We start from the raw sequence: 27,002 nt of genomic DNA, 5'->3' as shown, positions 1-27,002 counted from the left end.
CTTTGTTTGTTCCTGTGAGCTGAAATCTTCCTGCTGCATCAACAGAAACACAGAAAAACTGATCAGAGTTTAGATTCAGCTGTTGGTGTTTCAGTCTTTACTGATAATTATTAGAATGTATTTGAGCCATTGAACAGACTGATGTGATTCACTGTGATCAGAGCTGATTGCTGAGCTGTGAGTTCAGCTCTGAGCTGTTTCTCTCTCAGATGAAGAAACAGGTGCTTCCTGAACGATTGTTTCAGTCGATGCTTGTAACTGTCATTGTGTTATTAAGGTGAGAAGCCACAGCTAACGGTGTGGAGGCTGCAGAGCACAAACCCACACAGCTGCAGGACCACAGCAGCTGATGACAATCAAACCCAGCAGGAGATTATCGCTGATCTGATCCAACTGTCCAAACCTCGTCCTGCTCAGCTGCATTCATCTGTAAAAATCTGTATCTTTATATTTTATTCTGTTTATTGTTTTTGAATTCTTGTCTCCAAATTCAAAGCATTTTTCTGTATTTTCTTTTTCACAGAATCATTTGTGAATCTTCAGCTGCTCAGCAATTAAAGATCAGAGTTTATTATTTATTATTTAGATTCAAAAGTAAATTTGATTGTTTTTAATTTAAAATAGAGGATAATAAATGAATTTAAAATATTAAATTATAGCAATAAATTATGATTGCATTTATTCAGACTGTCTTATTATTATTATTACTTATTATCACAAATTTACATCAATCTGTTTTGTTTATCTGTACATGTTAAACATTTTATGATTATATTTAATAACACTTTTTATTCTTGTTTTATTTATTAATTTGGATAATGCCCAACATCTTCATATTAAACTACAACAATCATAAATTACAATAAAAATCTCAGTGAAATGAAACAGAATAAGTTGAAACAAATTCTTTATTAATTACATTTTATTTCACCAGATTTATGGGATACAGAAAATCACTTTACATTCAGACTAATAAAGAGAAAATATTCAGATTTAATTCAGGTTGAGTTAAAAGATTTTCAGCTGGCAGAAAAAAAAACATTCATAAACTGAGTAAAGAATAAAATGAAAGAAATTATTTGCAATAAAAACATTAAATGTAAACAAAGCAGATTTATGCAATTTTTCATTCAAAAGATAAAAAAATATTTTCACATTCCTAAAACGATTAATGACGTTTTTATCTCCTGTTGGATGAACCGTATAGAAATGCAGCATGTAGAAGCGTTTTCACGTTTATGATCCAGTTTGAACAGAAAGTTTTACATTCATGTCTGGAAGCTTCCAGGACAAACTGGGAACCATCATTCAGCTCTGCTGGTTTCCAGGACAAACTGGGAACCATCAATCAGCTCTGCTGGTTTCCAGGACAAACTGGGAACCATCACTCAGCTCTGCTGGTTTCCAGGACAAACTGGGAACCATCATTCAGCTCTGCTGGTTTCCAGGACAAACTGGGAACCATCAATCAGCTCTGCTGGTTTCCAGGACAAACTGGGAACCATCATTCAGCTCTGCTGGTTCCACAGACGCTGATCAGGAAGAGGCTGCAGAAGTAGAGCAGATTCTTGGCGATGAGCAGCGAGTAAATGAGGAAGACGAGCTGCTGGCTGAAGCCCAGAGACCTGGTGGGGGGCGGAGGGCCGGGCGGGCGGGGGAGAACTGAGAGGAACATCAGAACATTAGAACATTAGAACATCAGAACATTAGAACAATAGAACATCAGAACATTAGAACAATAGAACATCAGAACATTAGAACATTAGAACATCAGCTGCTGAAGGAACCAGAGCCGCTCTGTTACGTTTACCTGAGTAACTCTTTGAAACAAACAAAAGTATTTTAACCAAGCTGCACTTTTTGCTTTTACTTGAGTCATTTTATTATCCAGTATTTCTTTTACTGGAGTAAAATTTCTGGATTTTCTGCCATCTGGATGAAAATAAACATGTTTTAACCAGAAATTCACCGACACACGCCTGCAGCTTTTGTTAAAGTTTCATAAGTTTTTAAAAATGTATTATTAATTATTTTAAATAAACTAATTTAGGAAAAAATATTTTGCCTAATTTTGTTATTTTTTGTTACGTATATGAATAATTGCCATTTTCATCCATTTTCATCCTTAAAATACCAAAAATTCAATTTAACGTTATGATTTGGTCCATCTGATGATGTAATTATTAAATATTAAATGTTTGATAATCAGTTCCTCAGTACTTTTTACCAAATACTTGGTAAATACTTGGACAGATACTTTCTACTGTAGGTGGAGTAAATTTTCTGGGTTTCTGCCTCTTCAGTAACTTACAGCTGAATCCAGCCGGATCTCTGAGCCGCTTTACCTGTTTTTGAGGGAGACTCTTTAGCGCCCCCTTCATGTTGGACGGAGCAGCGGTACTCGTAGATGTGCTGAGGATCCGGATCCACCATCCTGATGGAGGAGAACCGACCCGACTCGCTGAGCTCCAGCTGCTCCGCTCCAGCAGGAAGAACCTCCTCCTTCCCGTCCTCCTTCTTCCTTTTCCAGGTGAACCGGACCACAGGCGGAAACATTCCTGAAGCGACGCATAGCAGCGGCTCCTTCCGGTCCGGCCGCGGCTCCTTCCGGTCCGGAGCCGCGGAGTACAGGCTCACCTCAGGTTCCTGCTTTCTGACCTCTGAAGGTTCACAGGAGAAAAAACATTTCAATAAAAATATGAACATTCGTCACCAAAACAAAGGAAGGAATTTAACTGAAAAAAAGTTGGAAAGAAACAAAACAAGAAATTTAAAGTAAATTTCAAGTAATTAAATTCTTGAAGGATTTTCCAGTCCAGAGTTTATAAGATGTGATGAAAAACCACAAACGGTTCAACAGAACCGATCAATAATCAATAATCAATAATCAACAAAACTCATGATTTTTAATTATCTGTCACTAAAATCCTTAAAAATATATATTTATGTAAAAAAGACTTCATATAACATCCAACAGCAACAATATAAGATTCTTTTCATCCATGAATACTTTGCATTCTAATCATAATAGTTATTATCATTATTATTATTATTATCATTATTATTATTATAATCATATATGATTATTATTATTAATGTGATAAAAAAGGTTTTATTGTTGTGTGGCAGAATATATGTTAGAGATTTTAATCATTAAGCGACAAATTATTTTTTTCTTAACCAGAACTAGAAAACTTCTACAAACAGAATAAATAATTAATATTAATGAAATATTTTCTACATCTATATTCCAACATAGATATGAAAAATATATTTTAAATCACTATAAATATTTTTACAAGTTTTTAAAAGTATATATTTTCAATTTCAGAATTAATAGTTTGTTTTATATTTCGTTGAATTAATTTTAATGTTAATTTTAATTTCAGCATGTCCATAATCTTGTTTCAGTTTAAATATTTCAGTGAGAATAAAGACAAAATAAAGATATAAAAACACCTGTGTGCATACCATTTCACTAATATGAATAATTAATATAATATATATAATAATATATAATATATAAAATATGATTAATGTGTAACTTGAAAAATCTGGTCTGTAATATAAAGTGTTGCAATATAGATATAAATATTAACAAAAATGAATTTAATAAGTTTTATAAGTTCCCACACATGAACTTTGTTTTATTATGCAAAGAAATAATAGAAACTTAAAATTGATTTTAAGTTTTTTTTGTTTTGTTTTTTTTATCATTAACAAACTTCAGTAAATTTACAAGAATAAAATATCAAACTATTTGGAAAAAACAAAATTTAATTTGATGTAATTTCAGTTTTAAAGTTGATGCAAAATTTACAGATATATTTTTATATATTTAATAAGAATAAAGTTTATATGTTTAGTAATGAAAGGTGTAATTTTACACTTTACAAAATTCTGGCGGTAAATTGAACATGTATGTTATAAAGCAGCTGCTGCTTTTCTGCTGTGCTTTTATTTCAATTTCATTTTAACTTCAAATTTAAAAATTTGTTTCTGTTATAAATATTTAGAAAATTAAAACTGTAGATATATTTACATCATACATGCTTATGAATCTAATAAAATGTTTTAGTCTTATTGTCAGCGTGCGGATGGGGCTGTCCAACGCGCGGCGCCGGGGCCGTCTGGGGCTGATTCGTGTCGGATCTCGGTCACAGAATAATTCATTTGGTTTGATGCAGATTCACATTTTAAGAAAATGAAAATGTTTCGGAGCAGAATTCACTGACTGAGGAATTTTAAAAAGATGATTAAAACCTTAAAATAAGACATTTAAAGCCCAACACAAAGTATTAATATTCTATCAGACATGATTTTACTTTGAATTTAATTTAAACAGAACCAAAGACTTTTACTAAAGATCAGGTTTGATATGATCATCAGTTCAGCCTGGTGATGTAATGCAACAGGGAGCATAACCTGTTATTATTGAAACAGGTTGTTTCAATAATCTTGTTTTGTTTTGAAAAACCACAAACAAAACAACAACAAAATAAAAAACAATCTAAAAAAAAATTAGGTTTCAAATCTGCCATCATTTACAGATTCATTTTCTCCAGAAATCACACTATTTTGCTTGTTTTATTAAATGTTGTGTTTTTTTCTTGTGCAGGTGAAATAATAATAAAAAAGATCATTTTATTTTTTTAATTTTATTAAAACGTCCAACTTTGCATTTTTGGCCCCGAATGCAAAATGTTTGGACTCCAGACATTCAGATGAAGTTATGATTATTTAGACGTTTCCTAGAAACACAAAAACGTTGATGTGACTCTAAACTATGAAGGAGATATAATCCAACATTTCAACATAAATATGTTGAAATTAGACCGTGGAAACGTCTTCAGATCATCTGTGATTAAATGTAAATTTTTTTACTCTTGTTAACTGAAGAGCGGAGCAGAAAAACTTTCCGTCGTTCTCAGAATTTTTCTGTGTTTTTTCCAGGAAACAGGCGACGGAACAGAAACCAGAAAATAACAAACTTTATCAAACTTTTAGTTTTTTTAATGGTTTCTGTTGCTTTAGGAAGGAGGATTCAGGTTTTAACTGCTGACTTTCACCTCGATTCAGATCATAAAATATTTCTGTCAGACCTGAAAACATTCAGAGCTCCAAACACAAATTCAGGATTTCTGCATCTCAGTTAAACAGCAGATTAATAATGAAATGTTTTTCTTACCTGTTACATAAAGTTTTGTTCCTGTCCCAAAGATGAGGTACTTGTTGGACTCGTTAGATCCTCCTGATCCTTCCACAGCGAAACCCTCTGATACAAAAACCTCAGCGTCTGCAGCGTGAGCAAGGAGCCGGTTTCTTTAAGGGTTGCGTGTTTGGGGGGCTGGGTGTGGCCAAGGATGACTTTCTCCAAACTTCACCATCTCAGGTAAAACAGGTAAAAATGTTTTCTAGCACATGTGAAGCTTTTCCATGAACTGGAGCAGATAGAAACGTTGCTGCTCATAGAGAACAAAGTTTCAAAGATTCAGTCAAAAGTCACTTTTTAACACATTTCTAGATTCTCTTACTTTCCACATTGTTGTGGTTTCTTGGCCTCCTGACCCGTGGTATCCGGTTCTAAGATGGTTTTAGACCAAATGAGTTTTATTGTTTTGCATCAACATTAGTTTGGTTTTAATTTCCTTCACTGCAAAAACACAAAATCCTACCAAGTAATTTTGTTCTAGTTTCTATCACATTAATACACTTTAACTGAGACAAAACTAACATAGACGTTTACGCAGCTTTTCAGCAAGAAATGGGAACTTGTTTTAAGTAAATAGTTTGTTAATATTTATGAAACAGTCTTAGTTCCACTGACAGATTATTTCACTTCATGTTAAAAAATGTTTTAAGTTATGAGACTGTTAGAAAATGTTCTGTAAATATTTAACGTTTTGCTTCAGAAGGTGATTCACCAAAACCAACATGGAGTAAAAACATCCAAAGTTTTATAAAAATCTCTCCCTGGTCTTCACCTGGACCTTTAGAGATCATCGATAAATAATGATGAAAGATATTGATTTGTCAAACTGCTCAGCATCTTAAAGTCGGCTCCATCAGACTAGCGGCAGCAGCAAGCAGCTGCTGGAGCTCTGAGTCTGTTTATCAAACAAAGTACAACGATCCTAAGGATGGTTGTAAATGGCATCATGGAGAAGTACTGCTGATGGAGTTTCTTAAAGAGACAGACACCAGTTTCATAATGTGAAGTCAAATTTCTTACTATTTAGATGCTTTTTTAAATCTGATTCCTGCCTAATAAATGAAACATAAGATATAAAATCCATAACAATCATATCAATAACAAGAGTCTCACATTTCACCATTTCATGTGTTGACTTGTTTGAGCAGAAATATTTTAAATTTGTTGTATAACTAGTTAATATTCTACCTTTGAATGATTATTGCTTTTCATGTTGTTGATGACTCTTTGTGCAGGCTGAAGGTGAGGCTGTGGTTTACTTCCTGTGTAACGTCTGTTCAGGTTTTTGTTCAGGCAGCTCGGATCGTTGCTCACTGTGGGAACCAGACCTCCAGCAGGCGCAGTAATAGGAGCCTTTATGCTCCTCTTTAACTGTTTTGATCTTCAGACTACAGATGTTTCCTACACTGAAAGCCGTGAAATCATTTTTCTGAGGATGACCGTACCGATCATTAGGAAATCCACTGGTCAGGTCGATGCGTAGAATCACTCTGAGCGGATCTCTCTCTGTGGTTTGATACCAATAAACCTGATTTTTATCACAGCCGTTTGAAGCTGAACACGTTAAAGAGACGAGGCTACCTTCTTTAGCTACAAGTGATAGCTGGTCCTGAACCAGCGGTGTTGCCATGGCAGCCAGCGCTGTAGAGACACAGACAGACAGGTGAAGGTTAGTGTGACAGTGTTTGTTCCAGGTGGGCTTTGTTGGCTCCTGATTGGCTGGAAACACTCACCTGAACCCAGCCAGCACAGAGCAGCAGCTGGGAGGAAAAGCATTGTGTGCAGTGGAGTTTCCTCTGGTGAACCTGGGGAGAAGTGGCGCTCTGATGCAGCTGAGGCCAAACAAGGACGAGCTGAGAGATCAGACCAGGGCCACGTGGTTTCTAGCAGAGGAACCAAAGCTCCCATCAGCCCCTGCTCTGGACGCGTCACGCCGTTTCATGTGGTTCGGGTTTAAAGCTCGTCGTTCTGTCAATCAATCAATCAATCAATCAAATTTTATTTGTATAGCACATTTCAGCAGCAAGACATTTCAAAGTGCTTTACATCATTACAAACACAGAAACACAATGCAATATAGAATCAATAATCAAAACAAAGCATTAAGTCAAGTTCCATCAATAAATTTGTAATTGATTACATTTCAAATACAATTCTAAACAGGTGGGTTTTTGTCGGTGTTTCTGTCAGACAGTGACATCATGACAGGTTTGTCCAGAAACATTTAAACAGTCGTATGTTTTAGGAAAGTGGGCCGCTGTGATGGCGCAGGTGAAGCGAGTGACCTGTGGACGGAGACCTCAGTCCTCCATGCGGCCGTTTGAGTCCCACCTGTTGACCTTTGCCACGTGTCTTCCACGTCTTGCAGAATGCTAGCCTTTAGCTTTGAGACAACGGTGCTAACCGCTTCACTGTGCAGCCAGAGAGCTTAAATATTCAGTCTATCACATCACAGCAGCTGAACTTTATCACTTTATCCTCTTCCTCCACGAATCGTCTTCACATCTTAAACTTTTCTGATCTCCCAGCTCCTAAAGCACCATGAGGTTTGGCAACACAACCACCAAATACCAAACATCTGGTTCCCAGATTGAATTGTTTCTGTAAACAATGAGTCTTATTGCAATGTTTTTCAGGGGTCTTTTTGTGGGCTCTAGTGTCCCTGTTTTCAAAGTAGGCTGACAGGAAAGGGGAGAAGACATGCGGTAAACATCGTCGGGTCCGGGAGTCGAACCCGCTACAGCCGAGTCGAGGCTACGTTTTGCCTGAATGTGGGTCGCGCTAACCCCTCCGCCACCACGGCACGCCCCAGTGTTTTGATTATTAAACGAGACAAATAATCAATCCCTGATTAAAACTTGTTATATTAAATATTTATACCAACTGGCTAGAAAATGATGATTACTGTATTAGTATGTCTACTACATCACTGGAACATCTTGACCTCTGACCTTTTCCTCTTTCTCCACTGATCACACTGCCCAGATTTTCCACAGGCTGGTCAGAAACATCCCAGAATGTATCAAAGTATCTGCTGTATATTCCTTCAGGTTTTCTACTTGTGTGTAAATGTTGTCTATAAATAATCCTGCCTGGTGTCAAAGGGATGAAATGATCAGGAAACATTTCTGCTGCCTCCAGTCAACCATCATCTGAGGTTCTCCTGCTGAAAGCACTAATCATGTTATCTGGAACTGCTGAAATTGGTCAAACTGGTTTTCTATTTTCACAGATTAAACAGATCAGATTTATGTGTTAAAGCTCAGAGAAACCATGAGAGTCTGTAATATGTAGATCAGTGAATAGTTTTATCTGAGTTGTTCTGGGATTTTCTGTGGTTTTCTTTTCTCTCTGCCTCAGTTAAACATCTGCTCTGCTCAGAGGGTTTTTGTTCGGCTGTCAGGCCTGATTCTGCGCTGTGGGATCCGGTTTTATGGCAGGCGCAGTAATAAGTGGCTGAATGCGCCGCTGCAGCGCCGCTGATCACCAGCTCAACGCCGCCGTCTTTCCTCATCGCTGAAAACGAGTTTCTTTGAGGGTGATCAAAGGTGGAAGTGCGTTTTTCACCACTTCGATCGAAGCGAAGGATCGGTACAAGGCGTTCTGCTTCAGTTTTTTTCTGGTACCAGTAAATAAAATTGAAGTCACAGATTTCAAAACCAGAACAACCAATGGAGACGATTTCACCAGCGTTCCTGGTCAGAGTCAGATCCTTCTGAACCAGGTGTGTTGCCATGGCAGCCAGCGCTGTAGAGACACAGACAGACAGGTGAAGGTTAGTGTAACAGTGTTTGTTCCAGGTGGGCTTTGTTGGCTCCTGATTGGCTGGAAACACTCACCTGAACCCAGCCAGCACAGAGCAGCAGCTGGGAGGAAAAGCATTGTGTGCAGTGGAGTTTCCTCTGGTGAACCTGGGGAGAAGTGGCGCTCTGATGCAGCTGAGGCCAAACAAGGACGAGCTGAGAGATCAGACCAGGGCCACGTGGTTTCTAGCAGAGGAACCAAAGCTCCCATCAGCCCCTGCTCTGGACGCGTCACGCCGTTTCATGTGGTTCGGGTTTAAAGCTCGTCGTTCTGTCGGTGTTTCTGTCAACAGTTTTGTCCAGAAACATTTAACACTTTTAGAAAAGCAGCATTAGAAGGTCCAGCTGTCTTTGGTCCGCATTGACCATCAAAAGACCGCTGCTTCCATCTATTCAACCAGCCATGACGCTTTGGATGCTACAGTCTGTAACTTTTGGTATTTTACAGTTTCTTGCCCTAAATTTTACAGATTTTTTTACAGTGTACTTTAACACTGCAAAGTACAGGACATTGGTGACATTAGAACTAGAAATCATCACCTTCTATAGTTGGTAGGTCTAACTTAGTGCTTTTATAATCACATATTGTTGGGAACTGGGCTTTTTGCTCTTAGTGGGGATTTTCTGCCTACCTGGAGGTCGTGCCTGCTGACTGGACTCAGCTCACCTGTGGTCAATCACCTCATCATCTAGGAGTATATGAGGAGGAGCTGCCAGCACTTCGCCTCAGTGTTTGCCAGTTATGGTACTCTGCGCTGCTCTGACTCGGCTCTTTGAGGTTGTTTCTAGTAATATTCTCCTGTTGCCTCTCTCAGGTGTTTTACTCTCTGTGTGGCCCAAGTTTCTGCTTTTCCCCTCGTGACACTGTGGATTATTACCCACTGATGGCCCGAGTTCCTCTCCGCCTCTTCTGAAGAATCGTTGACGGTTCCTGGTTCCTGGTTTCGCTCCTCACCTCTCCTCACAAGAACTTACCTGTCCGACTTCCACTGCAAGCCTCTTCCATCTACCTCCAAAGAACTCAGTCAAGATCACACTGGAACCTGGATCATCTCAAGAACCCCCTGAAAGAGACCACAGTAATCCCTCCCTGGCGGAAACTCATCACACCAAGTAAGATCAGTTCATTTCCCCAAGATTGAACCTTTTCAATTTGCCATTAACTCACCTTCTCTCTGTCTTCAGAGTTCTGATAACCCGGCTTCACATCCACAGGACAAGAACCACACAATCTCACATTTCATCTTTGTTAAAATAAACTTTATCTGATTTTCTTTTCTCATGACTGTTGAGTATTTGGGCTAAAAGACATGAACTCAACATGACAAATATTTATGTATCTGAATTGTTGATGGATAATTAGGTTTAAAATGTTAGAATGCCGGGTTGATTCCCAACAATAACCAACCACTTTCACGTCTTTCAGTCTAGTTTCCTTGGTGACCACAGCACTGAGACTGGCCTAGTCAAAGTATTCAATGACATCCACATAAACACAGACTGTGGAAGAACCACAGCTGGTTCTGGTTCTGTTGGACCTCAGTGTCGATCATGACATATTACTGAACCAACTGGAGAGTTGGGTCGGACTCTCCGGTCCAGAACTCAACTGGTTCCAGTCTGACATAAAGAACTGGGATTTCTTTGTTTCAATAGGAAACTTCTCATCGAAGAGGTCAGAGGTCACATGTGGAGTTCATCAAGGTTCCATCCTAGGACCATTTTATTCCATATCTACATTCTCCCACTGGCTCAGGCCATAACAAGAAATTAGATTAGCTACCATAACGACGAGGATGATACCCAGTTCTACATTATGATGTCATCAGGTGACCTTTGACCCCATCCAAGCACTGAACAGATACTTAAAACAGATTAATGTGTTTTAAATGAAACAGTTTTGTTTCTGTGCTTTAGCTGAACAGAAACAAAACTGAAGTTATAATGTTTGGACCTAAAGAGGAGCGATCTAGATTTATAGATCTAGATTTATAGATCTAGAGTCGATGCACATCTTCAGTTATTACAGCTGGAAACCAGCTTATGAATTGCCAGTTATTTAAAGGCTGAAGGTGAGGCTGTGGTTTACTTCCTGTGTAACGTCTGTTCAGGTTTTTGTTCAGGCAGCTCGGATCGTTGCTCACTGTGGGAACCAGACCTCCAGCAGGCGCAGTAATAGGAGCCTTTATGCTCCTCTTTAACTCCATTGATTATCAAAATACAGCCGTTTCCTTCACGTGAAGCTGTGAAATCATCTCGCTGAGGATGACTGTAACGTTTATTAACATCTCCATTGATCAGATCGATGCGTAGAATCCCTCTGAGTGGATCTCTCTCTGTGGTTTGATACCAGTAAACCTGATTTTTATCACAGCCGTTTGTTCCTGAACACTTTAAAGGAACAGAGACAGTGGGACCAGCTTTAGCAACAAGTGATAACTGGTCCTGAACCAGCTGTGTTGCCATGGCAGCCAGCGCTGTAGAGACACAGACAGACAGGTGAAGGTTAGTGTGACAGTGTTTGTTCCAGGTGGGCTTTGTTGGCTCCTGATTGGCTGGAAACACTCACCTGAACCCAGCCAGCACAGAGCAGCAGCTGGGAGGAAAAGCATTGTGTGCAGTGGAGTTTCCTCTGGTGAACCTGGGGAGAAGTGGCGCTCTGATGCAGCTGAGGCCAAACAAGGACGAGCTGAGAGATCAGACCAGGGCCACGTGGTTTCTAGCAGAGGAACCAAAGCTCCCATCAGCCCCTGCTCTGGACGCGTCACGCCGTTTCATGTGGTTCAGGTTTAAAGCTCGTCGTTCTGTCGGTGTTTCTGTCAGACAGTGACATCATGACAGGTTTGTCCAGAAACATTTAAACAGTCGTATGTTTTAGGAAAGTGGGCCGCTGTGATGGCGCAGGTGAAGCGAGTGACCTGTGGACGGAGACCTCAGTCCTCCATGCGGCCGTTTGAGTCCCACCTGTTGACCTTTGCCACGTGTCTTCCACGTCTTGCAGCCGTCTGTCCTGACAGATCTCTGTCAGGAAAAGGTCTCTAGAACTGAACAATGTAAAGAAATAAAAGAGGGAATTCACATTGACCAGCCAAGACCCCGTAGTTTCATTGATTCATCCACTGGAGAGAGAAGATGGAGGAACGATCACTTTTCAAAGACATGAATATTAATTATTAATGTTTTAAATGGAAGCATTGAAGATAAAATTAGTAATTAGGCGTTTCTTTAAAAATGAACCAATAGTTAGTGATTTGAGAGGCTAAGGACACACTGGATGAAAAGTACATAACATGTTTATTGCTATTAGCAATAATAGCAATAATAGCTAATATTGCTATTCTAGCTATTATAATAGCAGTAATTATATTATTGCTTAATAATTATATTAAGCTAATATGCTCATAAGCATATTAGCTTATTGCTAAGCTAATACATTAGCTTAGCATAGCGTATTAATCCGACATACATGTGTTTGTTGTTTCACATGTGTTTCACATGGAGCGTTCAGCGCTGCAGAAAACAACCTGACATGATCTTCAGTTCATCACAGAGTTCATCAAATTGATGAAGAGTTATCAGTGGCAGGTAGGATATTGACTTCTGAAACCTCTCAGCATCGCCACACTGCTTCATAAGTGAACTTTCCTTTTTATCATATTTGTCATTTCTGCCTAATAAGCATAAACGTGAAATATAAAAAACATAAAGATCACATAAATAACAAGAGAACTAATTAAATTAATACTGGAAATCAGCACCTTTAGTTTTTTGGATTACCTTTGTTCTTTTATAATCAGATATTTATGTATCTGATAAGTTGATGTTTAATTAGTTACTGTGTTCTATAACGTTGCTTTTATTATGTGACCTGAATGTGAGCTAATTATGATTGACAGCTGCCCATATTTACACTGTACAAAGTTAATTTTAAGTGTAAGTTGATGATATATAATATGAAGAAGTAAAATGGATGTTAGGCTGCAGATGTGAGAACAGAGGCTAAGACTCATTATCTCCCAACATCTGAGTTCTTCAAAACACATTAAGCTAACCTGGGAACAAGATTAGATTTATTTAATGTTTCCATTCAGATTGATAATCTTTAAATAACAGCCAGAAACCCTGTAAATCTTCTGAGGTAATAATTTTCCAGGTGTGTACCGGCTGAAGGTGAGGCTGTGGTTTACTTCCTGTGTAACGTCTGCTCCTCTGCAGGTTTTTGTTCAGGCTGGTCGGATCGTTTCTCACTGTGGGAACCAGGCCTCCAGCAGGCGCAGTAATAGGAGCCACTATGACCCGTTTCAACTTTCTGGATCACCAAATTACAGCCGTTTGGTTCAGGTGTAGCTAAGAAATCATTTCTCTGAGGATCTTTAAATTTAAGAAGGTTATTAACTTTTCCATCTCCGAGATCGTAGCGTAGAATCCCTCTGAGCGGATCGCTCTCTGTGGTTTGGTACCAGTAAACCTGATTTTTATCACACATGTCTGTTCCTGAGCACTTTAAAGAGACGGTGCTTCCAGCTACAGCTACAAATGATAACTGGTCCTGAACCAGCGGTGTTGCCATGGCAGCCAGCGCTGTAGAGACACAGACAGACAGGTGAAGGTTAGTGTGACAGTGTTTGTTCCAGGTGGGCTTTGTTGGCTCCTGATTGGCTGGAAACACTCACCTGAACCCAGCCAGCACAGAGCAGCAGCTGGGAGGAAAAGCATTGTGTGCAGTGGAGTTTCCTCTGGTGAACCTGGGGAGAAGTGGCGCTCTGATGCAGCTGAGGCCAAACAAGGACGAGCTGAGAGATCAGACCAGGGCCACGTGGTTTCTAGCAGAGGAACCAAAGCTCCCATCAGCCCCTGCTCTGGACTGAATCGGATGATGTTTGATAAGTTCCTGCTTCACTTTCCTTTAACTACAGCAGTTATTTTAACTCATTTTTTCCCTTTTGTTTGCATTAACACATACATCATTTCATATCTATTAGCTTTATTCCTTTTTATCCTTTTAATTAAGCCATGAAACAGCAACAAGCAGGCGACATGTGAAACATCACAACCCTGAAAGGAAAGCAGCCGTTTCTGTTCTGCTCACCTGAAGCTTTGAAGCGTCTCCCACAATAAAAGCTTTTTGTTCTGCCGACATGTTTGTGTCGTGATTTAGGTGTTGAATACTCTGATGCAGAGAATTTCACACAAGACTTTATTTTGTTACTATTGACACCTTCTGCTGGTGTTTGTATCCGACTGACCTCCAGAAGTTCTGGTAAATGTTCCTCCACCAGTTGGAAGCATTCTTATGAAACGCATTGAGATGAAATTTATTGTGTATTAATGATATGTAAATAAACAATAGAATTGAAATCTTCTGGTGGTGATATCAGAATCAGCTGAATAAAATCCTGCACATTTCTGGTCTGCATCAGGACCAAATTAAATTTTATTATTTATGCTGGAAATGTAAACAATTTTCAAAGAGAAGTTGTTTCAATTTATATTTTCTTGTTTTTTTTTGTTTGTTTTTTTAAATTCTGGACAAACCTGATTTTCCCCAGTAATAAATACACAGGATGAAAAATAGCACTGCAAAAAAGAAGAAACAAGATCGATTTGAACATTACAGATAAACCGTCTGGAGCTGAAAGCTAAAGTTCAACTAGTACAAAGAGTAAATCTGCCATCTGGTGGTCAGTTCACAGGAGTAACAACTAAAACTCAGGCTACTTGGTTGAGTGGAATACAAGTCTATTTGATGCTTGACATTATTACGTAAGAAAATCTTATGTTTTCTGAAAATGAATAAAGGATGTCAGAAAACTAAATGACTGTATTGAGTTTCATACTTTCAGATTTGACAGAAGATATTCACATATCTGCTGAATCACCTCCAGGATTACAGCAGAGACAGCAGGCTGCATCTGGTTTCCTTTGCACTTTATTGATTTCTCTGATGTTCAGGAGATGATTACCGAGAACTTTATAGACACTTTGAATCCTACCAGACCCTTCAACATTGTACAGCTTAATGTTTTCCGTTTTTATCCTCTTCTTTTCTCCCTAACTGAATTGTTGAGGCTCAGCACTGGAATGCATTCACAGATCTAATAAACCTCACTACAACCTCTTACAAAAACAACGTTTTACAAAAACATTCCGTAAGAACCGCTGTCATGTAGGCTTTTTAAAATATTTGCTCCACATAAACTTTATTTTTATGGATCCAGTTTACGCCGAATTATTTATATATAAGTAAAATAAATTAAGATATTTTTTTCTGGTGTTTTGTCCCGTCTAAAGTGAATAATCAGGCAAAAATTAAAATTCACATATTTCTAAATGAAATTCAGCAGACTACCGACTAGGATCATTAGGAATCTCCGGTTTTTAAAAGTAACATTTTAACACTTTCCCAAAATGCATGTAAACGCTACTGTAAATACTGAAAATACGTCGCATTAGTAAAATATGTTTTTATTAATCGTATTATTGTTGATAAACTGAGAACTCTCCCTGAATTCACTTCCTTACACAACAAAACGACGACATGCTGCTACGCATTCTGGGAAATGTAGTAATGTTAAAGATATCGTTTATTAACACTTTAACCTGTATTGTAATTTCATGTTAATTAATGGTCAATTACATTATTTTGTGTAATAATTTTAATAATAAAACATATATGTAGGTATTTTGGAGCAAATTCATGGTTTAAACTCATTATTATTCAGATGTACTACAAGTCCCAGAGGCTCTGCGTCATTACGTAGGGACGTTTAGCAACGGTCAGTTGCTAAAAGAAAGCCAGCCGCTTCCGTGTTGTTCTGGTGTTATTCTGGTTGAAAACAGTCGTTAGCGCGGTCAGAGCTGACCTGACAGCCTCTCTGCGGGGTTATTATCATGGTTCTGTGAAGCTTGGAGACATTTTCACCTCATTTTTTCCGAAATGTCGCTGCTGCAGAGCTCCAAGAAGAAAGACAAGCGCATTCTGTGCGGGACCTGCCCGGACCCGAAATGCCAGGCGCGGCTCTTCTTCCCCGCTCACGGCTCCATCAGCATCGAGTGCACGGAGTGCGGCCAGCGGCACGAGCAGAGCGGCCTGCTGAACGTGGAGGAGGTCACCGACCCGGACGTGGTGCTCCACAACCTGCTCAGAAACGCCCTGCTCGGCGTCACCGGGGCCCCGAAGAAGGGGACCGAGCTGGTGAAGGTGATGGGGCTGTCCAACTACCACTGCAAGCTGCTGTCCCCGGTGCTGACCCGCTACGGCATGGACAAGCAGACCGGTAAAGCCAAACTGCTGAAAGACATGAACCAGGGGGAGATCTTTGACTGCTCCCTGCTGGGGGACCGTGCCTTCCTCATAGAGCCGGACCATGTCACCACCATGGGGTACGGCAAAGACCGCTCCGGGAGCCTGATCTACCTCCACGACACCCTGGAGGAGATAAAGAAGGCCAATGGCAACAGAGAGTGTCTCATCCCGGTGCACGTGGACGGAGATGGACACTGCCTGGTCCACGCTGTGTCCAGAGCCCTGGTGGGCAGGGAACTGTTCTGGCACGCACTGAGAGAAAACCTGAAGCAGAACTTCAAGCAGAACCTGGATTGCTACAAAAACCTGTTCCAGGACTTTATTGACGCCGCAGAGTGGGAGGACATCATCAATGAGTGCGACCCCCTGTTCATCCCCCCCGAAGGCGTCCCATTGGGACTGCGTAACATCCACATATTCGGGCTGGCCAACGTCCTCCACCGGCCCATCGTCCTGCTGGACTCCATGAGCGGGATGAGGAGCTCTGGCGACTACTCTGCCACCTTTCTGCCCGGACTTGTCCCAGAGGAGCAGTGCAAGGGGAAGGACGGGAAGCCGAACAAACCCATCTGCATCGCCTGGAGCAGCTCCGGCAGGAACCACTACGTTCCTTTGGTGGGCGTCAAGAACACGGTTCTCCCCAAGCTGCCGCCCCGCCTGCTGCCGAAGGCCTGGGGCGTCCCGCAGGAGCTCATCAGGAAGTACATCAAGCTGGAGCCGGACGGGAGCTGCGTGATCGGAGGTGACCGCAGCCTGCAGGATAAGTATCTGATGCGGCTGGTGAACGCCATGGAGGAGGTGTTCATGGAGAAGCACAGCATCCACCCGTCGCTGGTGGCCGACGTTCACCAGTACGTCTACCGGCGGACCGGCGTGATCGGCGTCCAACCGGAGGAGGTGACGGAGGCTGCCAAGAAGTCCGTGATGGAGAACCGTCTGCACCGCTGCCTGATCTGCGGCGCCCTCTCTGAGCTACACATCCCGTCCGAGTGGCTGGTACCGGGCGGGAAGCTCTACAACCTGGCCAAGTCCACGCACGGACAGCTGCGGCCCGACAAGAACTACAGCTTCCCCCTCAACAACGTGGTGTGCTCCTACGACCCCCACAGGGACTTCCTGGTCCCGGACTACAAACTGAGCTCCCTGAACACCTGCACCTGGTGCCACGGGACGTCGGTGCGGCACATCCGCGGGAATGGGTCGGTGGTGTACCTGGACGGGGACAGAACCAACAGCCGGTCACAGGGGGGGAAGTGTGGCTGCGGCTTCAAGCACTACTGGGACGGGAAGGAGTACGACAACTTGCCCGAAGCCTTCCCCATCACCCTGGAGTGGGGGGGCAGGGTGGTCCGGGAGACCGTGTACTGGTTCCAGTACGAGACGGACCCGACGCTGAACAGCAACGTGTACGACGTGGCCATGAAGCTGGTCACCAAGCATTTCCCTGGAGAGTTTGGCAGTGAGATCCTGGTGCAGAAGGTGGTGAACACCATCCTGCACCACACGGCCAAGAAGAACCCGGATGAGTACAACCCGGTGTCCATCGACGGGGCCCACGCCCATCGCCTCGGCGACGGGACGGAGGTGCCGCCGCCGCCGCCGGACCCCCAGCTGCCCACTAAGATCATTCTGACGGGTCAGAAAGCCAAGACACTCCACAAGGAGGAGCTGACGATGAGCCGGGCGGAGCGCAGCCTCCAGCAGAGCATCAGCGAGCAGGCCTTCGTCTCCCAGAAGAGACGCTCCGACAAGCTGAAGCACGACCCCAAAGGTCAGGGCCGGACCTCGTCCCCCAGCGGCTCCCCGGAAACCTCCTCCTCCTCAGCTCCCGCCACCCCCACCAAGACCTCCTCCCCCTCTTCCTCCTCCAACAAGGAGAAGAAGATCCGGGTGACGACCAGCGACGGGCGGCAGGCCATGCTCACCCTGCCGGCCCTCACCACCTTCGCGGAGCTGCGCCGGAGCATCGCCAAGCAGTTCGATGTGCCGCCGCCGCAGCAGTGCATCCGCTACGGCTTCCCCCCCAAAGAGCTGCTGCCGCCCCGGGACGGCGAGGAGAACGAGCCGGTGGCCCTGCAGCACGGCGACAGGGTGACGGTGGAGATCCTGAGGGGCCCCGAGGACAGGGGCCCCGGGGCCCCCATCACCAGGGCAACCAGCTCGCACTCCGCCCTGCACTCGGCGAAGAGCGAAGACGCGGTGACGGGCGGCCGGACGAGCAGCCGGGAGATCCAGGAGAGCATCGACCTGGAGATGTCCTCCCTCTGTCTCCTAGCAACCCTGATGGGTAAGAACATGGCGACACGCAGGTCAACCTTCATCCTTTATGACATCACATCCTGGAAGCAGCCTGGCAGAACTCAAGATCAGAGTATTTCACATGATTTTAATTTTATAGCGAGCGCTGGCAGCAAGCGTGTAAAGTTTGTCTATTGTGATGATGATAAAAGTGACAAGAAGTATTTATTTATTATTTCTCTTTTAGGAACTTAATGTCTGTTGCTGCAATAATAACTTCACAAACACAAACGCTAAACTTTTTTAAAACATTCCCATTTGTAACGAGTTTCTTTAGGTTAGCAGTCACATGAAGAAGTATCATTTAAATAATTGAAATGGACACAATAACTGGATTTTCTAATTTATTCTTATTTATTATGCCAGTTCTTTTCTACATTAGATGTTTACATCCTATCTAGTTAAAACTAATGGAGGAACAAGTTCATTTCAAGGTCCGCAAGTAATTAATCAAACTGTATATCATCAAAATAAGCAACATTTTCAATTCAAAACACTTTTTGCTGCTAAATTATTGAATAAATGGACATGAGCTCAACAACAAAATATTTCCAGTTTTTAATCGGGGTGAAAAACGCCGTCGTGATTCCAGCTCAGAGCTTTTGCATGTAAACATAAAAAAAGATGAACTGTGTTAGGCTGTTTTTCTTTAATGTGTTAAAAAAAGATTCATTGTAAAGAATCTAAATTAACAAGTTAAAGTCTCTGGCCTAGTTAAAACCCAGTCTTCGTCTATTCTGGGTCTTCAGGCCGATTTTCTCTCTCCTAATATTCAGTCATGTTTATGTAATAATTAAGAAGAGCAGCAGCAGTGTTTTTCTTAGTTTTGTTTTCATTTCGAGAGAAACTGAGAGCTTTGCTGATTGGTTGAGCTGTGCGGCACAGACGCATGCTGGCTTCTGATTGGTTGGCTTCCAGCAGACTGCAGCTGAATGAACTCTCAGGCTCCTGAGCTTTACCAGAAACTCTGCATTCACTGATGTGTGTTCAGTCAATCTGCTGACTCCGGCATCTCGTCCCCTCCCTGTGTCGCCTGCCAAAAGGGTCAAAGGTCACCGCTGCTCCCAGATAAACACAGAACATGACGTAGCGCTGCTGCTGATTTTCAGGAAGGATTTGTCTCTGAGCTCTCCGCTGGACCTGACGCTGCACTTCCTGTCCAGCGGACAGGAAGTTACCAGTTCTAGCTGCAGCCGGACAGCCGACTGTCGGACAACTGATCCGCAAAAATGTTCAGAGCTTTATCTGCTTCACCTCTGACATCATCCTGATGAAGTTCAAATCCATATCAGGAGATAAAAAGGTCCTGGAAGCCGAGCTGCTCCTCTGATTGGTTAAAACCTTCAGATAAATCTGTCAGTAAAATGCAGATCCGTAATGAAATACCAGAAACATCATTTCACTGATTCTCATGTCCTGAAATATAAATATTAGCAGCTGAAGTCAGTTAAATATAATCAGCAACAAACAGTTTTATAAGCTGAAAACATGTTTCAGTTCCTCCATTTTCCAGCTGACAATAAATATAAAGAATAAATGGTTTAGAGACAAAAAAAATAATTCTCTGGTTTAGTGTGCAGTTATTTTGAAAATTAGCTTCTGTATTTAAATGTGAAATAAAATGTAGACAGATGTGTTTAGTTTTGTCTCAGTAAAATGGTTGTAAAATTCAATATTTATGCTAATTTAATGGTTTGATTCTGTTATCTTCAGCTTTTAAAAAGCCATTTCTGCCCTCAGTTCTCATTAAAACTGAGACACTCATGTCACATGACTTTAAAAACAACATAAATAATGACAAATATTTACTATTTTATTGTTTTTTTTAAAAAGCACAATTTTGTTCTATTCTTCTGTGTTGAAGCTCCGAAATAAAGAAAAACATAAAACAAATGCAGAAAGCAGAGGATAAATGTTATTTGCAGAAATTATACAAAAAAACAATTCAAATTAGATAACAAGACAAATAGATTATTAATAGATTATTATTCCTGTTACTTTTAGTGTAATTCTGCAGTTATTCCATGGAATAAACTGAAAACCTGCTAAAACCTCCATTGGTTCCTTTCCTGTTTTTAGTCAGTCACTGTGGAAGGACCACCGAGCCACTTGTGGCCCGGAGCCGCAGGTTGTGGACCGCTGGTCTGATCCATCAGGTCCAGATGGATCAGAAACATTTCTGATTGGCTGCGTGGAATAAACCTCTGTGATGTCATCAGGGGGTCGGAAACGTGGGATTTTTTTTCCCAGAACATTCGACTCGTTCTTCAGCTGTTTGGACCTGAATCATCTCATAAACTCGTCGTCATTCTAACATGTTGGAACAACAAAGAACTGATAATAATATTAATATAATATTTAGAGCAGCAGCTTTAAACCGTCCTGGACTGTTAGCTGCTTTAATTAGAGGAAAAGAATATGCAGTTAATTATTAATTTGATTTATGATTGATTTATTCATTTGAATTATGGGATCCATGCAGTGAATCTAGTTTTACAGAATCAGATTTCTTGCTGCAGTTTCTGTGACTCGGACGTTTTCTGCCGCCAGAACTGCTGATTTACAGACCTATTTGAACCTCGTGTTGTGTTCAAGGTCTCTGCGTATTTCCGGACGCCTCTAACCCGAAAACTGTGTCCTTTTCCAGGCGAGGACGTTTGGTCGTACGCCAAGAAGCTGCCGCACTTGTTCCAGCAGGGCGGCGTCTTCTACAACATCGTCAAGAAAGACATGGGTGAGTTTGTTTTCTCTGGCAGCGCAGCCAGGAGCAGGAGCATGCTCAGAACCTCAGGACGCAAATACATCGATTGTAGGTTTTCTTTTTTTAAATGAATGCAGCTGTCTTAATGGGAAGATACGGGTTTCTGTGTTATTTTTATTACGTTTCCATTCAGTACAGTATGTTTAAAAACCAGAGTATTTCCAGCTTGAAGCTTCAAAGCTTCGTCACATTTACACAACAGAGCTGGAAGTGAGGAGAGCTGCTGCGGTGAAAATAATCAGATTCAGAGATAAATTTAACCTGAGACTAAAAACGTTTCACACCAGATCGGCTCGTTCGCTCTGAGGTTACTGGCAGCTGCGTTCATGGGAACCAGCAACATCAGAGTCTGGAGAGAAACTTTACAGAAATGAAAGAAAAGATCCAAAACTGTCAGTAGGGATCTTCAGTTCTCCAGAATAAAACCAAGACACTTAAAATAAGAGAATTAAAAACCCAAACCTTCATTTTAAGGTTTTATTACATTAATGTTGATGTGTGAATATAATCAGGTTTTTGTGGTGGTGAAATTGACTAGAGTGTCACTGTGATGACAATCAATTAGCCTTATATTGTGCAGATGGAGGGTAGTACTAATCTGTTAATAGAGTGAATATTAGTGGAACAAGGACACAATATCATCATCAGTGACTTTTATCTAGATTTAAATATAGATATAGATATTATATTATTATTATTATTATACAGTTTTGGTTTAATTACTGCTCTGACTCTATTGTTCTTTCAGCAAATGGTCTTTTTTGAGTCTTTATGCTCAAGTTCAAGATTAATCGATAATAGATTAGTTGACGTATATTTCAGTAGTGTGATTGAATCACGTTCATGATTAGTAAAATAAGTTAAAGTCTGTGTGTGCTGAGCGGTTCTGGGTGTGTGCTGAGCGGTTCTGGGTGTGTGCTGAGCGGTTCTGGGTGTGTGTCCTCCAGGCCTCATGGACGGGAAGCATTGCACGCTGCCTCACCTGACGGGGAAAACCTTCGTCTACAACGCGGCGGAGGAGCGGCTGGAACTCTGCGTGGACGCCGCGGGTCACTTCCCGGTCGGACCGGACGTGGAGGAGCTGGTGAGGGAGGCGGTGCTGCAGCTGCGCTCTGAGGCGGCCACTAGGGGCAGCAGAGAGGGCAGCCCGTCCCACGGCGTCCTGCGGCTGGGCAGCGGCGGCGTCGTCCGCAAGAAGGAGCAGCTGCAGAGCGTCACCGCCTTCCAGGGCAAAGGTCACTCCCTAGGGAGCGCCGGAGGCTCCTCCCCTCCGGAGCACCGGCCAATCACGCGGCAGCACAGCAGCGGCGTGGACCTGAGCGCCAGCGTGTCCAAAGGAGGGCCGGACCTGTCGGACATTCCCGAGGACGCCACCAGAGAGCTGGTCCGCATGGCGCCCGGCTTCGTGGCCAGCAGGGACGGCCGCGCTCCCGACCCGGGTCTGATGGAGCAGCAGCGCCGCAAGCTGCAGGAGATGGTGTCCTCCATCCAGGCCTCCATGGAGCGCCACCTGAAGGAGCAGCAGGGTGCTGCAGGTGCTGCGGGCGGGGCCAGCCAGGAGCGAACTGCTGGGACCAAACCCGGCACCGCGGCCGCCACGGGGGGCAAACCGGAGGAGCCAGAGGAGATGGAGAGCCAGGACGCTGGGCAGGGCAACGCCAGCGAACCCATGGACCACTCCTGATGGCGCCGCCGCCGCCGCGCTGCCTCCGCCCCCTGACCGCCGCCTGCTGCCCCGCCGCAGGCCGGACCCCAAAGCTTAGGTCTTCATTACGTCGCGTCGTCTTTACTGCATGACTGAGGAGCGAACTGACCGCACTGCTGCTGCCGCGGCAACCGTCACTGAGCTGAGACACGGAGACGGTCCGTCTGCGGCGCATCGTCTCTCCGCCACTGTCTGTGTCTTTACTCCCTAACTCTCTCACCTCAGAGGCAGGAAGTAAATCCAGAGCAAACGGATTTATTTCCTTCTTCAGGAGAACTTTCCCTCCAGCTGATGACTCTTCGTCAGCGACGGCTCCCAGTGTTCCCAGTTGCCTGGAAGCTGACCGGATTGTATCTCCAGCCTTCTGAATCCCTCCTGCAGACGCCGATTCTTCCTGCTTCAAACCTGCACTGAAGAACCCGGTCAGATTAAAGAGCGGGACACTTCCTGTCTGTACAGGAAGTGCTTATTGGCCACAGAGGAGACGCCCCGCATTATCGCGTCCATTGTTCAACTCTGCTGCCTTCATCACCAACACCTGCTTTGCTCCCACCGCCTGTCTGACGAATGCTGGACTCCTGAAGCCGTCGAGCTGCGCCACCTGCAGGCAGGGAGGAGCTCCTGCAGAGGTTCACAGGGTTCAACCCAACATGAGCTTCAGGTCTCTGCTAGAGACGCAGGCGAGTGACGAATTAAAGGAAAACACCGACTGAAGGAAACGTTTCTCCTGAATGAATTTAGTCCAGCTGTGATTTTCTCAGCAGTTCTCATGTAGGAATCTGTTCCCAGCCAGTCAGAGTTGGAAAATCAGTTGGATTTGCTTTTGGTTGTGGTGCTATTCTGAGTGAGTCACTTTAAGTAAACACTAAAGGAATGAGTTCACAGGTAGATATTGTACAGCAGTGTGTGCCACTTGCTTAATAAAACATTAAGTATTAATAATAATAGTTTCTACTTACAACTTTAGTTGTTTTTTATGCACAGAAGCCATATTGGATTGTGAACCTCTGATTTTTCCAGGTGAGATTCTGTATTTTATTGACGTTCTTCCTGGTTTTTCTCACTGAAACTTGCAAAGTCAAACCTTCAGGCCAACCGGAGGAGTACGCCAACACGAACTGGTGTTTTCTTGTTTGTTCTGTTGAGTTTTGATCTCAGTTTTGAAGTAAATATTTCTAAAACTTGGCTGACAGAGTTCTGATCAGTAAACTGATGAACGTTTATTGTAGGTTGACAGATTTGGGCTTTGATGCAGGAACAGAACAGATCAGCTTCATGCGTCTCTCCTTTAAGGAGGGAAAAGTTGCCCATCAGAACCCCACCTGTAACCTCCACCAACCCAACAAACATTTACACCCATATTGAGCATTGAATGGTGTTCATCCACACTAACCGCATGACGTCCTCCATGCAGGTCTAAACTCAGATCAACCTCAACATCCTCCCACTTCCTGCTAGTTTGACTTTCTAAAGGCTTCATCATTCTGGAGGGTTCAGCAGTTTGTAATTCCTTTAATTCATCACTCGTCTGTTGAATGTAAAAATGCCAAAGAGAGAAACGTTTTCTGATCGGCATTTTAGAGAAGTTTAATTTGAGGATTCAGATTGAAGCGGGTTGACGGAGCGACCCGGAGGTCAGCTTCTGCAGCAACTTTTACAGATAAATATGTTTGTTTTTCTTCAGCTCAAAATCTCCATAAAACTAATTTTAACCTTTTTGTCTCCATAAAGTCGATTTTAAGAGCAGTTTGAAGCCGAAGCTCCTGTTGCCAAAATCAGAAGTCAGAAAAAACAACGTGAAGGAAACAAGAGCAGTGAAGGTAGAGCTCCCCCTTGTGGAGAGAAAATCTCAGTGCAATTCTTCTTTTTTGAAGATATTTAAGTAAATATGTCAAATAAATCAAGTTTAGATTTAAAAAAAAGTCTGGCGATTCAAAGACAACAAGAAAGAACAAATTTCCTAAAAAGATGTGATTTATTTCTCTTATGGATGTTTTTTTATTTTTTGAATTGTTTTGAGTTTGAAGCTTCTTGTCAAACTTTTTTAAAATTATTTCCGGGCTCTTAAAGCTGCAGTCGCCTGAACAGAACTTCCCTCCATCCGGACCGACTTTCACCTGAACTTCTGTTTAAACAGCAGCCAAAGAAAAACCAGGTTGAAGTTGCTCCTTACATTTGTGTTTCTGTCGTTTGCCAACATTTAATCAAATTACAAAAAAATAAATAAAAAAATTGGGAAGCTCAGAAGTTGTGTTGGGTTACAGGAAACGTTTAATCTGTTTTATTTTTTATTTTTGGAGAGTTTTTCTGACGTTTGACAGATTTTGTAGCGTCAAACGGGAACCGATCAGAACAAACCGTTTCCCCTCCAGAACCTGGCTCAGGTTTTCAGGACGGCGCCACCTGCTGGACCTGAACACTGCTCCAGCACCAGAACACCAAAGGTCCAAATGATGGGTTCCGGAAGAACTCCTGGATTATGTCACATCTCAGGTTCTGGTTGGGCTCCAGGTTCCTACAGAAACACTTTTCTGCTGCGACTTTTCTCATAAAAACTCATGAAAAGCTTCAAGTTCAGTTTAAATCTTTTGTTTCTGCAGCTGAAGTTTGAAACGATCAACATGAAGTTTCCTGTTTTTTTATGTTTCCTCTTTTCTCACTCTGGTTTTATTGCTCAGATAAACTATAAAGCTTTTTATTTTCTTGAACTCATCTCACACAGTAACCCTGAGTTTGTTTTACTCTCCTGCAGTCGAAGCTTTCTGATGCTCATGCGTTTTGATGAGGAGGTTGTTGCCGTGACGACAGCCGGAAGCGGCTGGACTCCTGTGACTAAAACCTGTTTAGTTTTTATTTAATTTGACGAAAGCTCAATCATTTGACACTTAGTTAGTCTTTTAAAGATAAACATTTTGGAAGATGTGAGTTTGTTCTGCAAGGGAAGTTGATGTTTGACGCCAGTGATCAGGTTTCTCTCCATCTGCTGACTAGAAACTGGTTCTGTTCTGGTTTTGTTTTGGTTCTGTTCTGGTTTTGTTTTGGTTCTGTTCTGGTTCTTTCCTCAGAAATCATCAGTTTTAAAGTGTTATTGTTTAATTTTTTAGTTTTCCTGCCTCTCGGCTCAGTTTTCTGCTCCTGGTTGAAGTGAAGGAAAACTCGGCACTTTGAAGTTGTTGAACCCGAGCAGGAAGGACGCTTCGGATCAGAACCTCCTGCTGTCACCGACCCGCGGCTCCTCCATATTCCTGCTGTATTATAGTACATATTGTAGAATATTTGGACCTGTACAGAAACCGCTCCGTTTCTCCTTCGGTTGGTTCTTTTGGATCTTCTGTCTGGTTGCTAATAAAACGCTGACGACACTCTGCTTCCATGTCGCTGCTTGCATGAAAACTTCTCAGCTCCACCAATAAAATCACTTCCTCCATTCGTTTGTGAGCCGAGTCCTTCTGGTGATGTTCCTGATTCTGACTGTTCATGTTTTACTTCCATTTCTCTCTGTTGTCTGTTGATCAACTCTGCAGGATTCAGGCTAGAACTGGTCAAATAATCAAACTTGCTGTTTCTGAAGATTAAATTTTTTGCAAAATCAGATTCCCACTAAGAGTTAGGGCCGTACTAAGAAACAATAAGATGGAGAATAAAGTCATTTAACAAAAATAAAGCTGAAATAATACAAGAATAAAATCATAAGTCAGTGAATAGTAACAATATCGTAATATTCTTTAGACTTCACTGTGGCCATCAGCTTGTCTTTAGTTGGACTTTGAATTCAACTCAACTCCCAAAATGGAATAAGAGTTTAACGCTAACCCTTTCCTTTTATTTGTAATTTCTTTTTCTTTTTATTAAAATCAGATTTGGTATGAAAAACTCTGAGATTTTATATTGAAGCTATAATGTCCCTAGTCGGCCTC

General features: G+C 42.3%; 2 protein-coding genes and 1 gene segment (V, D, J or C); 1 reads left to right on the top strand and 2 right to left on the bottom strand.

Annotated features, from left to right (window-relative positions):
- Positions 1-890: 890 nt before the first annotated feature.
- LOC116721929 (uncharacterized) lies at positions 891-11,795 on the bottom strand. Its single transcript, XM_032565963.1, has 11 exons — positions 11,585-11,795; positions 11,105-11,492; positions 9,496-9,509; positions 9,052-9,150; positions 8,900-8,959; positions 6,946-7,044; positions 6,794-6,853; positions 6,541-6,718; positions 5,189-5,322; positions 2,346-2,660; positions 891-1,662 (listed from the first exon to the last, which is right to left on the bottom strand). Exons 1-11 carry the CDS (start codon positions 11,757-11,759, stop codon positions 1,505-1,507), a joined length of 1,680 nt encoding a protein of 559 aa, XP_032421854.1. The 5' UTR covers positions 11,760-11,795; the 3' UTR covers positions 891-1,504.
- On the bottom strand, positions 6,253-7,164 carry LOC116721029 (immunoglobulin lambda variable 9-49-like). The segment is given in 2 exon segments: positions 6,253-6,853; positions 6,946-7,164. Coding segments are annotated over 2 exon segments (561 nt in total).
- A 3,965-nt stretch (positions 11,796-15,760) lies between the features above and the next one.
- Positions 15,761-26,514, top strand: vcpip1 (valosin containing protein (p97)/p47 complex interacting protein 1). Its single transcript, XM_032564394.1, has 3 exons — positions 15,761-18,608; positions 21,267-21,353; positions 22,328-26,514. The coding sequence occupies exons 1-3, from the start codon at positions 15,953-15,955 to the stop codon at positions 23,062-23,064; spliced, it is 3,480 nt and encodes a 1,159-aa protein (XP_032420285.1). The 5' UTR covers positions 15,761-15,952; the 3' UTR covers positions 23,065-26,514.
- Positions 26,515-27,002: the final 488 nt, after the last annotated feature.

The sequence above is a fragment of the Xiphophorus hellerii genome, chromosome 6 (assembly GCF_003331165.1).
Source record: "Xiphophorus hellerii strain 12219 chromosome 6, Xiphophorus_hellerii-4.1, whole genome shotgun sequence".
NCBI lineage: Eukaryota > Metazoa > Chordata > Actinopteri > Cyprinodontiformes > Poeciliidae > Xiphophorus > Xiphophorus hellerii.
Note: the sequence above shows the minus strand (reverse complement) of the source record. Positions and strands in the feature narration are given on the sequence as shown.